The sequence below is a fragment of the Eretmochelys imbricata genome, chromosome 10 (genome assembly GCF_965152235.1).
Source record: "Eretmochelys imbricata isolate rEreImb1 chromosome 10, rEreImb1.hap1, whole genome shotgun sequence".
NCBI lineage: Eukaryota > Metazoa > Chordata > Testudines > Cheloniidae > Eretmochelys > Eretmochelys imbricata.
In genome coordinates, this window is record NC_135581.1 from 17,014,568 (window position 1) to 17,028,708 (window position 14,141).

At 42.8% G+C, this 14,141-nt stretch overlaps 2 protein-coding genes across 4 annotated transcripts in view; one reads left to right on the top strand and one right to left on the bottom strand.

Moving 5' to 3' along the window:
- Nucleotides 1-3,379, bottom strand: part of LOC144270949 (acyl-coenzyme A synthetase ACSM3, mitochondrial-like) — a 22,589-nt gene extending 19,210 nt beyond the window's left edge. For 2 of the 3 annotated variants that reach the window (XR_013347284.1, XM_077827932.1), the window contains exons 1-2: nt 3,282-3,379; nt 348-631 (exon numbers count right to left, since the gene is read on the bottom strand). Coding sequence is in view for 2 of the 3 variants with exons in the window: in XM_077827932.1 (XP_077684058.1) it covers nt 348-596 (249 nt within the window). In the remaining variant the exon portion in view is untranslated. The remainder of the gene's footprint in view (nt 1-347; nt 632-3,281) is intronic. The other variant, XM_077827933.1, reaches the window with a different exon arrangement.
- Nucleotides 3,380-6,941: 3,562 nt separating this feature from the next.
- On the top strand, nt 6,942-12,221 carry THUMPD1 (THUMP domain 1 NAT10 acetyltransferase adaptor). The gene is made up of 4 exons (XM_077828734.1): nt 6,942-7,232; nt 8,602-8,776; nt 9,444-9,692; nt 10,999-12,221. Exons 1-4 carry the CDS (start codon nt 7,002-7,004, stop codon nt 11,316-11,318), a joined length of 975 nt encoding a protein of 324 aa, XP_077684860.1. The 5' UTR covers nt 6,942-7,001; the 3' UTR covers nt 11,319-12,221.
- Nucleotides 12,222-14,141: the final 1,920 nt, after the last annotated feature.

Sequence of the window (14,141 nt, forward strand, 5' to 3'; positions counted from 1 at the left end):
AAACTCACACAGGAAGACAGTGGCGGAGCTCAGATCTTCTGAGTCTCAGGGCATTGTCTCAGTCACAAGACCCTCTTTCCTCTGTTACTCATGCTCACAGTCTTGTTGCACTCAGGAAGGCTATTTAAGTAAGCAAGAGCTATCAGAGTGGGCCCAAAAGCAGTGGAGCATCTAGAACTTGGGAATTCCTGGCTGTTAGTCCTATACTCCAGCTGCATTGCCTCTCTGAACTGAGCGGGTTACCAATCTGTAGCCCGAAAGGAATAACACTTGCTTCTGCCAACTATGTTTTTCCTCTGATACCCAACATGAAAAATCTTAGGATAAGGAAGTTAAAGGACTGTTACCTTTTCCATTTCAGTCCATTTGTCCAGCACATCAGTTGCAAAATTGAAGTATTCTGGCACCTCTGGTTTGTACTGTTGTTTTAAGGATTCATAGTTTAAAAAATTCTGAGGGGCCAATACCCTGTAGTCTTTTTTAGAGAATCGGAAGGATGCAGTCAAGGGAGTCCACAGGAACCTAAAGCTTTGGGTTTTCAGTAAAAGCTGCACGACAGCACAAGCCATAATGGGTCCTTTCAGGTTATTCTGCATTCAGGATAGTCTTTGTGGACCATCTATCTGAAAAACTATACATCAAAATACACACACAAAGTAAAGAATTGCCATGTGGTTTCAAAATAGAATTAGAATGTCCTTATAGGTCAACTATGAAATAATTGAACATTATAATGCACTTTCTTAATACCCTCCCCCAGATTATCATGTGCCCCTCACTTTGAACTGTTAAAATATTGTTACAAATGTATAATCTGGATGTGCTATGAGGGTCTTTTACTGCAATTGTTCTGCTTCACACCAACCAGAAAACAAGTAGGGCTGAAGAGCCCCTATTACAGGCTCCAGCTGTCCCTGATAACTGCCACCCCCTACCTCACTGGTTTTGCTTAAAAAGTATGTCAGTGTTTAGGGGGAGAAGACTCATAAGATAGCATTCTGCATTAATCACCAAAGCAGGGATTAAACCATCGCCACCTAAATAAAACAACCCCATGTAGTCCCCTCAATGAACTATGTATTTATAGGTATTTCACAGTCAAGAAGAATATAAGATCATGGCAAAACCCCAGCTGTATAGGCAGCATCACTCAGCCTGTGTCTAGAGGTGGAATGACTCAAAGAGATCAGTGCATACTTGCTATAATGATTGTTCTTTTTAGTATTTCACAAGCTGAACTAGCTATTCACAGAAAGCAGAACTAAGTAACAAATCTTCTGTCCTAAACAGGTTCATATACTGCCCTCATCACTGTAGTAGCACAGTGAACCTCCCAGTAGTGCAGTAAGCAACATTACTAACATCTGTCACCTGTGAGCATTCTTTCTCTCTGCCCCAGGGAGTACATTCTGTTTGAGGTATAGTGTTTTGTTTTGGCAAGTTTCTTTCTTTCTTTCTTTCTTTCTTTCTTTCTTTCTTTCTTTCTTTCTTTCTTTCTTTCTTTCTTTCTAAACTGTGCTATGTGTCTATATATTTGAAGCCCTGCACTTGGAATGAAAAGTGGTGATAAGATAAGAATCTGGTTCTGCTTTAGAATTGAAAATCACAATAAAAATGCCTAGCAATAGATTAGGGGATGCAATGTGCACATGAAAACGATTCTACTTGCAGGTAGAAGGAAGGAATTAGAATAGGGAGAGGGGGCTAGCCACAGAGGATGCACTTTTTAATGCATTTATATCTGCAGGACAGCCTGGAGACAGTCATGCTCCTCCCTTGGCATTGCTACAGCAGTGCCGTGTAAATCCTGGAACCATGGGACACCATCACAGGGAGGCCAATAAAGACCAGTACACAGAGACAGAAGGAAAATATCAGCATGAAAAATCTGAAACAACCACGTGTTTAAACCTTGGATACAAAACAGTCTAGGAGTCATTTATATTCATTAGTGAATATGCAATTGGGACCTGATTCTGCATCCCTTGTGCACTGAAACTTTAATCTCCAGAGCTGTCAATGTGGCACTGTTCATGTGCATTAATATTCACATTTAAAAAAATACTCCAGCTGCTAAGTTGCAATGTATAATCGAGAGGCACTAGTATTGCTATACTCTTGCAAATGCATGAACATACTTTACAGTCCAGTCACATTAACCATGGCTTTTGGCTGAGTGGAATCTTAATAAACAATAGACAATGCAAAGCCAGAATGTAAGCGATTAAAAAATAGCAGGGAACACATTGTTCTGCAGAGTGCACCAACAGTCTTGTGTGAGTTACCGCCTAGCCAGAATGTTACCTGGTACAGCAATATGTTTAGTAACTCGACTATATTCTGCAAGGAGCAGCATTGCCAGGTGCAGCCTAATAACCTTTAGCCATACTTCTGATGGACACAACTCCTCAATGAGGCCAGCAGAGATGTCAAGCAACGAGATTTTAAATGTCTCCTTGAAACACATGCAGCAAAATTAATCCTCACAAGAGGGAGAAGATTTAAAAACTTCCTGATAATCGATTCAACGTGAAGGACTCGCCCACATCCAAAGAGCAAAACCTAGCAATAAATCTGTAAAGGTTGGAAGCTTCTAATTGGATAAATATTTACCCAACAGTTAAACACACTATGCAAAGCCGAGTTTGTTCAATGATATTTTTACTGAGTAAACAGGCACCAACTAAGGAAAAGGAGGTGGTTTGGGGACAAAACTGATCTGTGGCATTCAATCTCCACGTGAGCTATAAAGAGACCCAGGAGAGACTCACCTACATAAAAGAGGGAAAGCCGGAAAAGGACGACTGACATGAGCGAGGCAGAGAAACACAGATGAGAGGAAAACTAATATTGGCACTATACCAAAAATGTCCCTGGCAGCTGCCCAGGGGGTTCAGTCCCCCTTTGCCATCCCCAGCACCAAACCTGATCTGCACCTCTTTCAATCATCCTCCTTATAAAAGACACCTGTCATTTCAGACCCAAATGCCCCACTGCCTCGCACAGTTGGGGAGGGCCTCTCAGAGCTGTCCTAGCTGATCTCCATCAGAAACCTTAACTAGACCACATCAGCCCTTAACTAGATTTAATGTAATAGACCACACTGACTGTGCTAAAGTAATGACTCCCACAACATCACGCACAGTGTCCTACTGTCTGCACTGCGTTACTGTGCCTAGTGCACCAGTACTAGGGTCCCTGCTATGCACCATGTCCCTCAGAGACACGCGGGTAACAGCGCGCTGCTAACACTGAGCGTGGCAAGAATGCTCCAGACTCACACAAAGGGCTGCCAAATCCTGCACTCACAGGAAAGAAGCTGATGTTTTTCTGCACAACTCCGAAGCAAGGTGGAAAGTGCAGGATATCCTGTTCCCTCCCCCCCCTCTGCCCCAACTCCCGAGGCTGTGCACTGATAAAGCACAGCTAAGAGCCAAGGCACACCCTCTCTGATCTGCTTGGTGCACTCACAGCCTCTCACTCCAGCCCCAGGGAGTGCACAGGTTTCGTAAACTCCTCCTGCTGCTGGATGATCAACCCGCAACCCCCAAGCGGTGGCTCTGGGGCCTGGGACCAGCAGAAATTTGCAGAAACGCTCATCAGAAATATTTGGATCAACTGATTCTGTGGTTGCGGGATGCACAGAAAGAAAACCGATGTCGCTTGTATGCATTTTAGCATTTATGTCGTGTGCTTTCTCCACAAGAACTATCAGCTGCCCTGCTGTGAGCTTTTTGACCATGCCAGACTTGGGCAACCTGCACTGGGGAGAATAGATGTTAACTGTCACATGGAAACCTCCACAGAATCAAAAAGAAAAAATTGGGGATTGGTCCTGCTTTGAGCAGGGGGTTGGACTAGATGATCTCCTGAGGTCCCTTCTAACCCTGATATTCTATAATTAAGAAAGGGCTCTAGAAGGATTCCCCCAAAAAAGGTAGTTGCTCTCTCCCTAACAGTTAGTGAGACATGCAGCAGGTCTGCATGAGTGAGATTTTAAATGTCTCTGAAATATACACAGAAAAATCCTTCAACAGAGGAGGCAGAAAAGCTTTCTCCTAAGGAATCCTCGGATGAAAGATTAAATTGCCACAAAGGATGCATGAAAGTTAATAGAAAATGATGGAGAAACTTTTTGTTTTTTTGACAACATGACAACCTAATCTCTTTTAAATTGTTTTTGTGCATCATTCTTTTAGATGAGGCATAAAGCTGGTTTTCGGGGTACATATTGTCATTTAGAAATCTCATGGCACTTTTCACAAGAGTAGAGCCCTGAATCCCAGTGTCCTTATTAAAGTCTGCTACCTAAAACTCACCAAGCAGCAGCATCTGGAGAAATTATTCTTTGCTTCATGTTTTTCAACTGTTTTGTAATGTTACTATGTGCTCTAAGAAGACATCTATCACCATTCACTTCACAGGTAGCTGGCTGCTGCATTTCAATACAGACTGAAGTGGTTCCTTTATTAAAAACCCCTCCTGCAAACACTTATATATGCCTGCTTTACTTTATGCACTATGAGTAGTCTGGTTGCCTTCACGGGGATTACTCACATGCTTAAAATTAAGCACATTTGAAATCTTTGCAATAGCAGTATTTTGACAGCTGAATCATGTTAAGGCCTTGTTCCTGCAATCCTAACCGATCACAAATATCATACAGTTCATCTGGTTCTTCTGACAAGGGATGGCCTTTATTTTATACCCAAAAGTACCTGTACCATAGAGAAAGCCTATTTTTCCGCTCTGTAAATGTAAATTAGTAATGTTTTAAATGATTAATTAGGAAAATATGGATACATTCCAAACCAAGAGCCTGATTCTGCAATTTTTACACGGAGTAGTATGGGGCTACTTGTAAGTGCCTTTAAAATATGGATTGTACAATGGGGCACAATTGGGAATCTTTCCATTTACTTCAATGGGCTTTGGATCAGGCCCCAAGTTAGCATCTCTTTATATTCTGCAATTTATTAACTCCAATTCTGGACCTTTAATTCTGAGAGCCAAAGTTCTACAAAAGCATAAATCAACAAGATTCCAATCTATCAAAACTCCAATTCACTTTGTCTTCAGATCACTGTAGTGGGATAAAGTATTTTACATTCAGACCGAGCTATTAATAGTTCAGATCAATCAGTATTTTAAAGACCAGTTTCTCTCCTAATACTTTCCATATCAATAAGAGAAGGGTTCTTGGGGTTTTTTTACAACAGACTCTTGCTTGTGTATATAAGTTTAGCCTAAAGCCTAGAGAATCCAGGTCTATTATTATTATGATGATGATATTTACTACTTGTGCTGCTACAGTGTATACAGGCTCCAGTCAGGGAGCGTGGCTTCGTTGTGCTCGACACGCTACAGTTAGGCAGTATTGCCAACTGCCACAATTCTGTTTTGAGCATCTTGATATTTAATATTTTTCTGAAATCCCTAGCTCCTGGAGTCTAGTGATTACTTCAGAATCTCAGCTTTGTTGTTTTTTTTAACGTGAGTTTCTAGTCTCCATGGTGGCAGAGAAAAGCTTGAAAATGTGACATGCATGCACCCTAAAGGCTAAGAAATCAGAAGGCAAATTCTCTCTGTGACTTTAAGAACTCCTCAGTGCCAACTGCCAAAGGGTTCACTGTTCAGTAAGAGCAACTCCTGTTAGGCCTGACAAACTCACTACACCTAACACTTTGCTGTCATAGTATTTATCTATAAAGACTGTTACAAGGACAGTGCTTTCTGCACACATGAAAGTCGCTGGGACATGACTTTAGTTGAGAAGCTGTTTTAGACAAGGATTTTAGCCTGTTAAAGTAAGTTTAGACTCTCAGCGTGTTATACTTTTTGTTTAATAAATAACCTGTTGTTCTTACTATCCTTACTTGCTCCTAAAATCTTAACCTTTGTTAAGAAACATACTTGTTTTCACTATAAATAGATTACAGGGTTGTGTCCTTATAAAGGATTGGATCCTGAGCTGTGCCAGTCAAGCTGTGTGTACTCTGTCCCTTCGGAGACAGCTTACCTGGTTATTTCTACGTGTCCAGTGACACGGGTGGGATACGACTGAGGGAGACTCTGGCAAAGGGGCTGGAGGTTGATGTGTGTTTATCACTAGCCTGTATCGCAAAGATGAGGTCTACAGAAACCAGGAAGTTAAGTCAGTGTTTATCTGTGGCCAGAGGCTGTTGGTTTCAGGGAGCTGAGGTGCAGCAGATATGAGGCAAAACTGCTTCATGCTGCAGGCAGATGGTGATGAGGTTCTTCACAAGCTTGTGTACCTCTGGGGAGTATTGCATCCTTTCCCCCAAAAATACTATTTTGAGGGGGAAACTCAGGATTTTTGAGACCTGACGCAATTTCTGAGTGTGGGAGTTGGCAATTTCCCCTCTATAGAATAATGAAACACACGGTCCCTGACCCAAAGTCACCTAAAGTTGTAGGATAAACCAAACCGACAGTCTCGTCCACGTGCTTTGCTTGGGTGGGGGTAATGCTTTAGGACAACAGATAAATAAGGGCTGGTAAAGGCACCAGAGTCAGAAACGGGGTGAGCACAGCCAGCGCCGGCTCACCTTTGTGCGGCTGTGGCTACCTACACCGCTCTCCCTTTTCCCCCATGGCCGCTCTCTGCCAAACGTCACAACACACTGCAGCGTCGGCTACAAACTGGGGTCTCGCCCCAGTCCCACGCACGCGGGGCCCGGCCCGCGAGAGCCAAGGCGGTGGCACAGCCAGCTCCTGGGGCGCGCCTCTCCCCAAGCTGGCAGGCTCCTTTCCAGGCCTCGCTTCCCTGCACGGGCTCGCGAGCAGCACGGTGACTTTAGGACCCGGCAGAGCCCCTGTACCCGGCGGGCTTTAGGACCCGGAAAGCCCTTGGGACCGACTGGGAAGAGCCGCCTTTCCGTCGCGCGGCTGTGACGTCATCGCCCCGCGGCGCGCGTCGGCGAAGTAACGCGTCGGTTTGGCGCCCGCGTGGAGTCCGGGCTCGCGGCTCAGCTGCCCCCATGGCCGCCTCGGAGCAGCCGGCTGCGGCGATGAAGCGGCGGCACAAGGCGCAGTACGTGTCGGGGCAGCAGGCCAAGCGGCCCCGGGGCGGCGGCGGCGGGGGGCAGCGGCAGCTGGAGCTCGGCATGCAGGGCATCCTCATCACCTGCAACATGAACGAGCGCAAGTGCGTGGGGGAGGCCTACAGCCTGCTCAACGAGTATGGGGACCTGCTCTACGGGCCCGAGAAGGTGCGTGCGGCCAGCAGCGGCCCCGCCGGCCGGGCTCTGTGCCCTGGGCGTTCTGCAGGGGGCCTCGCATGGTCCCCTCTAGGGGGGTCGCGGTTTTGTGCTGCTGCACCAGGGGGCTAGAGGTACCTGTGAGGGAGCCAGATTAGGAGCGTGGCACTTAGGGACCCCCCACTAGATACTTGGGCACCAAGCGGGCAAACACCAAAAAAAGGTAGTCCATGCCCCGAGGAGCTCACAGTCTCCTGTGGCGACGGAGTCATCTGTAAGCAGCTTATTTGTGGCAGGCACCAAAGCGAACCCCATACCAGCAGAGGCCTGGGATTGGCTGTGGTTCCTGCGCTCTGCTGTCATCTCGGCCACTGCCAAGATCTGGGGTCCTTAGAGGATGCCCTAGAATGGCAGTTCTGGATAATTTGGGCATCTCTCCTGTCCAAAATAATAATAATATTAAGCCTCAAAAAAGGCAGCATGTTAATGTTCTGGTTTGTGGATATTTTAGCTCAAGAAGTGAACTAATGTTAAATAGGCCATCTAAATGTTTTGTTGTTGTTCAAGTACCACAGGAGAACACTCTCTTTAAAAGCACTTTAAAAATCAGTATAAGTGCTCCTTGCAGTGGATGGATACACACTTGGTTTAATAACTCCTTCTGGTTAATTGGAGTTAACTGGCCTGTCTGTCTTTCTAAGTTTTTGCTTACAGACTTAAGGGCTTATCCACACTTAATGCTTCGCTGAAGATGCTACCTGTGCCAACAGGAGAGCTTCTCCTGTTGGCGTAGGTACTTCACCTCCCTGTGAAGTGGTAGTGGGGTTGATGGGAGAATTCTCCCATTGACCTAGTGCTGTCTACACTGGGGGCTAGGTCAGTTTCACCCCTGAGCGATGTAGTTATACCAACCTAATTTCCTGGTATAGACCAGGTTTAAGATTTGCCTATTACTTGCTGCTCCCATTTATAAATTGCTGTGGGTAATAATGTTGAAAAGTTTGCTTTCTAAACTGGTGATGAGGCTTTTTTGTTTTGTTTTTGTTTTAAAGATGATTGATCATCCAGCAGATGAATATCTGTTACCTACTGGTGCAAGAGACATTTTATATAACATGCTTTAAAATTAAATCACTACAGAGATTGAGAAAATGAAATGCTGATTCCCACTGCAATAACTTCTGGTGCTTGTCTTAACCCAGTGTGCCTGACCTAAAATGTCTCACTGCTTATTAATTGTCTGCAGTGTCACTGCTTGAATTCTGGCTTTTTTATGCCATGGGTATAGTGGTTGTTGTGGCTTTCATTTATTAAGCATTAGATGTGATTTCTTAACCCTTCACCAACATCTCATTTAAGATGCAGCCTCTTGTTTCAACAGTTTACAAATCAAGATGACAGGTTGTCAGGAAGTGAAGAGGAGGAAGATGATGTTGAAGCTGCCTTAAAGAAAGAAGTTGATCAGATTCGCACTTCGAATGAACAGAAGCTGAGAAGATTCCAGTCAGTGGAGAGTGGAGCTAACAATGTGGTTTTTATTAGAACGCTGGGTGTAGGTGTGTAATGAAATAATTGCTGTATAACGCAACACAAACAGCTGCTTTGCAGTTTGTTAGACTGTGTCATGGTTTGACTGCCAAAGAAATGAAGCATGCTGAATGTTCATGCAGCCTTCCTCTTTCGCATTTGCTTTCCCACTGAACACTCTAGTGACTACAGCCAGATAGTTATTTTGTCCAAGCAGAATCTATCTGACCCTTCTAAACGTAAAAGGGCTTGGTATTTTGCTGACCTTGGAAAGCATGCAAAAAGGCTGATGTTCCTAGATCCCCAGCCTTGTTTGTGAAATAACAAATGCGAGCTGGAAGAACATCCAGTGTATTGACAATCCAGTAGACCTGAGTAGGGTCTGATCTTTTAATCCTTGCTCAGGCAAAACTCCTCTTGCCTGAGTAAAAAACTGCAGAAGTAGACCTCCAGTGTTGCACCTTGTGGGTACTCTCTCGTGTGCTTTACAAGCCAGAATTGTGGAAATAATCTGCTCTCTATACTTTCAAACTCCATACCCTTTTGTAAGAACTCCATAGCATTTAGTAGGGTGCTGCAGAATTTGATGATTCAATTTCTTTGTACTTGTAAGCAAATAAAATTGGATTCTGTATTGCTTTTTTAAAAGGAAATTCTTTCCATTTGTTGCTCTTACTCTGTTGTCTTGTCTTGTAGAACCTGAGAAGCTCGTGCATCATATATTAATGGACTTGCACACTACTAAAAAGAAGAAAACAAGAGTTATTCTGCGCATGTTGCCCATTTCTGGAACCTGCAAGGCTTTTATGGAAGATATGAAAAAGTATTCAGAGACCTTCTTTGAGCCTTGGTTTAAAGCCCCTAATAAGGGTACTTTTCAGATTGTTTACAAAGCTCGCAATAACAGTCACATGAGTAGGGAAGAAGTAATCAAAGAATTGGCAGGTATGTACTTATCTGACATAGCATGATTGTAGACAAGTGTATAAACTACTTAAGACTGCATGTGTAACATAGGTCAAATTATTCAAGCAAAATATTTTTAGTAGACATAAATGTTGCGTTATAGCAAACTCAAGCATATTGAATTATGAAAGTCTTTCAAGTTTTTTTTTTTCCTTAAGCTTTGTGAAAATAACCTGGCATTAACAACACTCTTTTCTGATATCATAGGTTTTCATTTTAACAAATCATAAACCAGAAGAGTGTGCGGTCCAACTTTGTTGGCTATAACTCACTGTGACAATACCATTCCTGCAAACTTCCAGGATTGTACTAAAAATTCTTTGAATACTGAACATTATAGGGAAACACCATCGAGCCATTTCCCAATAGACTGTGACTTAGATCTGGTCTGCACGACAGAGTTAGGTCAACGCAAGACTGCTTACATCTACCTAACTATAGAAATGCCTACACTTGAATTTCACTCCCATTAACATAACTGCACCACTATGCTGACTTAATAACTGCACCTCCATAAGCAGTGCAGAGTCAAGACTGATGTAGTTAGGTGGATGCAGTGTCAGTGTAGACACTGCTTTGCTTATGTCGACTGTTACTGGCTTTCAGGAGCTGTCCCACAATGCCTCACACTGACAGAACAATCGATACGACCACTCCTGGTAAGGACATGTGCCACCAAAACAAGGAGCAAAGTGCAGACATGCACAAGCAATGTAATTACAGTGGCAGCTGTATGCTGGCATAAACCAGGTCAACTTCTTAATTTTGTAGTGTAGATGTGGCCTTAATGAAATAACTCTAAGTTCACTTGGCAGTTTTCTCCTTGAGAGTTACTGTGGAATAGTCCTTTGGTTCGAGAGAGTGTTTCTAAGAGTCCCAGTCTGTCCTGCCTATTTGACCAATTCAGTGACTGAAAATTCTTGATTGCAGCTGCCATAGCTAAAGGAAGGTGCTTTGTTTCCCCCTGCCTTGTGGTGCAGCTTGTGCTCTGAGATTTTAGTTCCTGAACCAAGTATTCGGAATATTTTTTGAAACCGTGTTTTTGTGACATTGGTGCTTATTTTGGCTTGTTGCTACAATAGCTGGTTTCTCTCATTGTTTGGTAGTAAGTTTATCCCCTCTCTCTGATTTGTGGTATTTTTTTAGAACTTGTCTGATTAAAAGTCCTTGCACTTTAAGTGAGTGCTCAACTGATGAACGTAACACCACATTTACACTCTTCTCTATGAAAAACATTCCTCCAGTTTCCCTACTGATTCTAAGACCGTTTCCTTTTATTTTGTAGGAATAGTGGGCAGCCTAAATCCAGAAAACAAAGTGGATCTTAATAACCCCCAGTATACCATTGTGGTAGAAATAATAAAAAATGTCTGTTGCTTGAGCGTGGTGAAAGACTATGTTTTGTTCAGAAAATATAATCTACAAGAGGTGGTGAAGAGCAACAAGGAGGAGCTGGGGCAGCAAAACCTGTTGAGTGCTTCCCAAGGGGAGAAGTTGGAAGAAATAAAACTGGCAGAAGAGGACACTAAAGAAGTGAAACCAGAAGACAAAAATCAGGGTGAAGAGGAAGCTAAGCCCAATGAGAGCAATAATCAGCAGGCATAGAGAATGTGATGGAAGGGGAAGACACACACTAAAGATCACTGTAAAATAGACTGGCTTAAAGTTTTGAAATGGTCGTTTAAAGAGGAGCTTAATTTTTTTATTTTAAATTTGCTTTTTAAATATCCTATTTAAAAAAAAAATGTAATGTTCCATCCTGTCTTTGCTATTGGAGTCAATGTTGCAGCACGCAGTGTCCAAGAGAATAAGTGACCAAACTCTTCAGCCTGATTCTCCAGTGCTTTCCATCTTGTGTGGTCAGATATCTGCAGAGTGTGTGTAAATTGTTACCAGTCTGATCTGGTAGCATTTTACTCCCACTTACCACATGTAAATAACTACCATAGGGTGCCTGGCTGACTCAACCCCTTTGCCTCCAGACATTGGCAGAGGCAGGATTGAGAGGTCTGGAAAAGGACAGGATCTTGCAAGGGGATTTATTTGAAAATACAGTGCCATTTTGTTTTGGTGACATGACTTTGCATACTATATAAACCTTGTTGTCTTATTAAATACAGAATGAGCCATAAGCACCTGACTTTCTGTATGATGTTCAGATGTCTGCAAAGACTAGTGTACAACATATTAACATGTCTTTGAAATATGTTGGGTGGAAAAGAGGAATTGCCACCATCAAAATAGCTCAGTATTATGAGCAAACCTCTCCCTCACCCTTCTCCCTCAAATTCCTGTAATTTTCGAGGACAGATGCAAGGTGGAAGTCATGTATATTCATGGCAAAAGCACCCTGTGGCATGTCTGCCAAGAACAGCAATGTACATAATGGATAGGAGCATATATGGTTATCCATTAACAATCTGTGAAGAACCCATGTCTAAGGATGCTTATTCCAAGGGCACTCTTTCATTTATGTTTGATGTTTTTATTAAAGTCTCATTGGTTTTATTTTTTTTATTAGCTGTGCTCATATTTGAGTTAAACCTCCTTTTTAAACTTCTTGATGTGAAAGCAGCTCTCTCTGTATTACACAACATCTAGTAGAAAACGTTTAACTTTTTGTATGGTTTAAATTTTACAAAATGAGTGTTTTGTCCCAGTTTGAAAATAGCATCTGAGTTTTTCCTCTTCATAGAACGTTTAAAGAGTAGGTCTCATTGATAAGTTACACTATCATGTTTACAAAGACCAGAAACCCAGATTTTAAAAAAAAACCCTATTTTAATATAGTGCGGCTATAGCTTGTTTTTCGAATAGTATTGTTGCCTTACAGTTTTTGTACAAGTGTATGGCTTAGGTGTTTCATGATACACTTACAACTTAAACCTATAGGTGTCACTAATGGAAAAGCACTTGCTCCAAATAACACCAGCTGGCTTGACTGTGATTTAATGAAAAGGACAGGGTTGAGCCTCTTAAGGGTTTTGTTTTATGATCTCTAGTGTTTGTAAAACTGTTTTAAGTGTGAAAATTAAAAAAAAAATGCTTCCGTACTCCTGTGTTCCCCCCCCGCCCACTGACTTAAGTTCTGCTTTCTCACAACCAGTGCTGTTCTTTTGATATGCGAATATAGATTCCGAGGCCTGAAGGAACCGTTGTGATCATCCAGTCTGATCTCCTGTATACCAGGTCATAGAACTTCTCCAAAATAATTCCTAGAGCAGATCTTTTAGAAAAACATCCAATCTTGATTTAAAAATTTAATGGAGAACCTACCATAACCCTTGGTAAATTGTTCCAGGGGTTAGTTGCTCTCACTTTGCAAACTGTATGCCTTATTTCCAGTCTGAACCTGTCTAGCTTCAACTTCTAGCTATTGGATTGTGTTATACCTTTATCTGATAAATTGAATGGGGATTGTTTTACTGTGGGAGGCCCATTACTAAATATTTGTTCCCAATTTAGATACTTAGAGACTTCAGTCAAGTCACCCCTTAATCTTTTGTTTGCTACATAGAGTGAGCTCCTTGAGTCTGTCACTACAAGGCATGTTTTCTAAATCTTTAATCATTTTTGTGGCACAATTTTCTCCAGTTTATCAAAATCCTTCTTGAATTGTGGACACTGGAACGGGATACAGTACTCCAGGAGCAGTTACAGTAGTGCCAAATATAGAGGTAAAATAACCTCTCCACTCCTACTTAAGATTGCCCAATTTGTGCATCTATGGATCACATTAGTCCTTTTGACTAATCTGCCCACCTGGGCATTCCAGGCCACAGAACCTCCCCACCCACTTCTGTAATAGATCCATAACCTCTCACAGAGTTACTGAAGTCCTCAAATCATGATTTAAAGACTTCAGATTACAGAGAAACCACCCTTTACTCTAGTTTAAGCCAGCAAATGATCCATGCAGACTGTGACGGGTTGTCACCCCCGGAGTGAAGCATGGAAGCTATTGGAACTGCTGTGCCCCCAAACCATTCAGCTAGGCTGTCCTCTCACACACGGCTCTGCTGGTGATTCAGAGCCAGCCTTCTCCGGGCCCTGTTATCACCCAACACAACAGCAGGTGCTGCCACACACCCAACTGAGTGCTTTACCTAAGTCACTCATGGACCAACAATAGAGGCACCAGCCAATTTCCCAGCTCCTCAGCCTTGCACCCCTACTGAAGTATAAACCCAGAATTATACCATCGTACACTGCATAGGGGTCTGTATGCTGCAAGCTCATTCAATAGTCTGCTTCCCCGTCGATGTGGGGAAGATATACAACAGCCTTTGTTACCAGAGCTAAGATTCTCTAACGCTTCATTCAATAACATGCTAGTTAAGATAAAACAAGTTTATTAACTACTTAGCAGTGGTCTACACTGTGGGGGGGAATCAATCTAAGTTATGCAACTTCAGCTACGTGAATAAC

Excerpts from the sequence above, each read along its gene's own strand:
- THUMPD1 (XM_077828734.1), top strand. The coding sequence starts at position 7,002 with ATGGCCGCCTCGGAGCAGCCGGCTGCGGCGATGAAGCGGCGGCACAAG. Across the intron at positions 7,233-8,601 it reads TGCTCTACGGGCCCGAGAAG|TTTACAAATCAAGATGACAG; the intron begins GTGCGTGCGGCC and ends TTGTTTCAACAG. Across the intron at positions 8,777-9,443 it reads TATTAGAACGCTGGGTGTAG|AACCTGAGAAGCTCGTGCAT; the intron begins GTGTGTAATGAA and ends CTTGTCTTGTAG.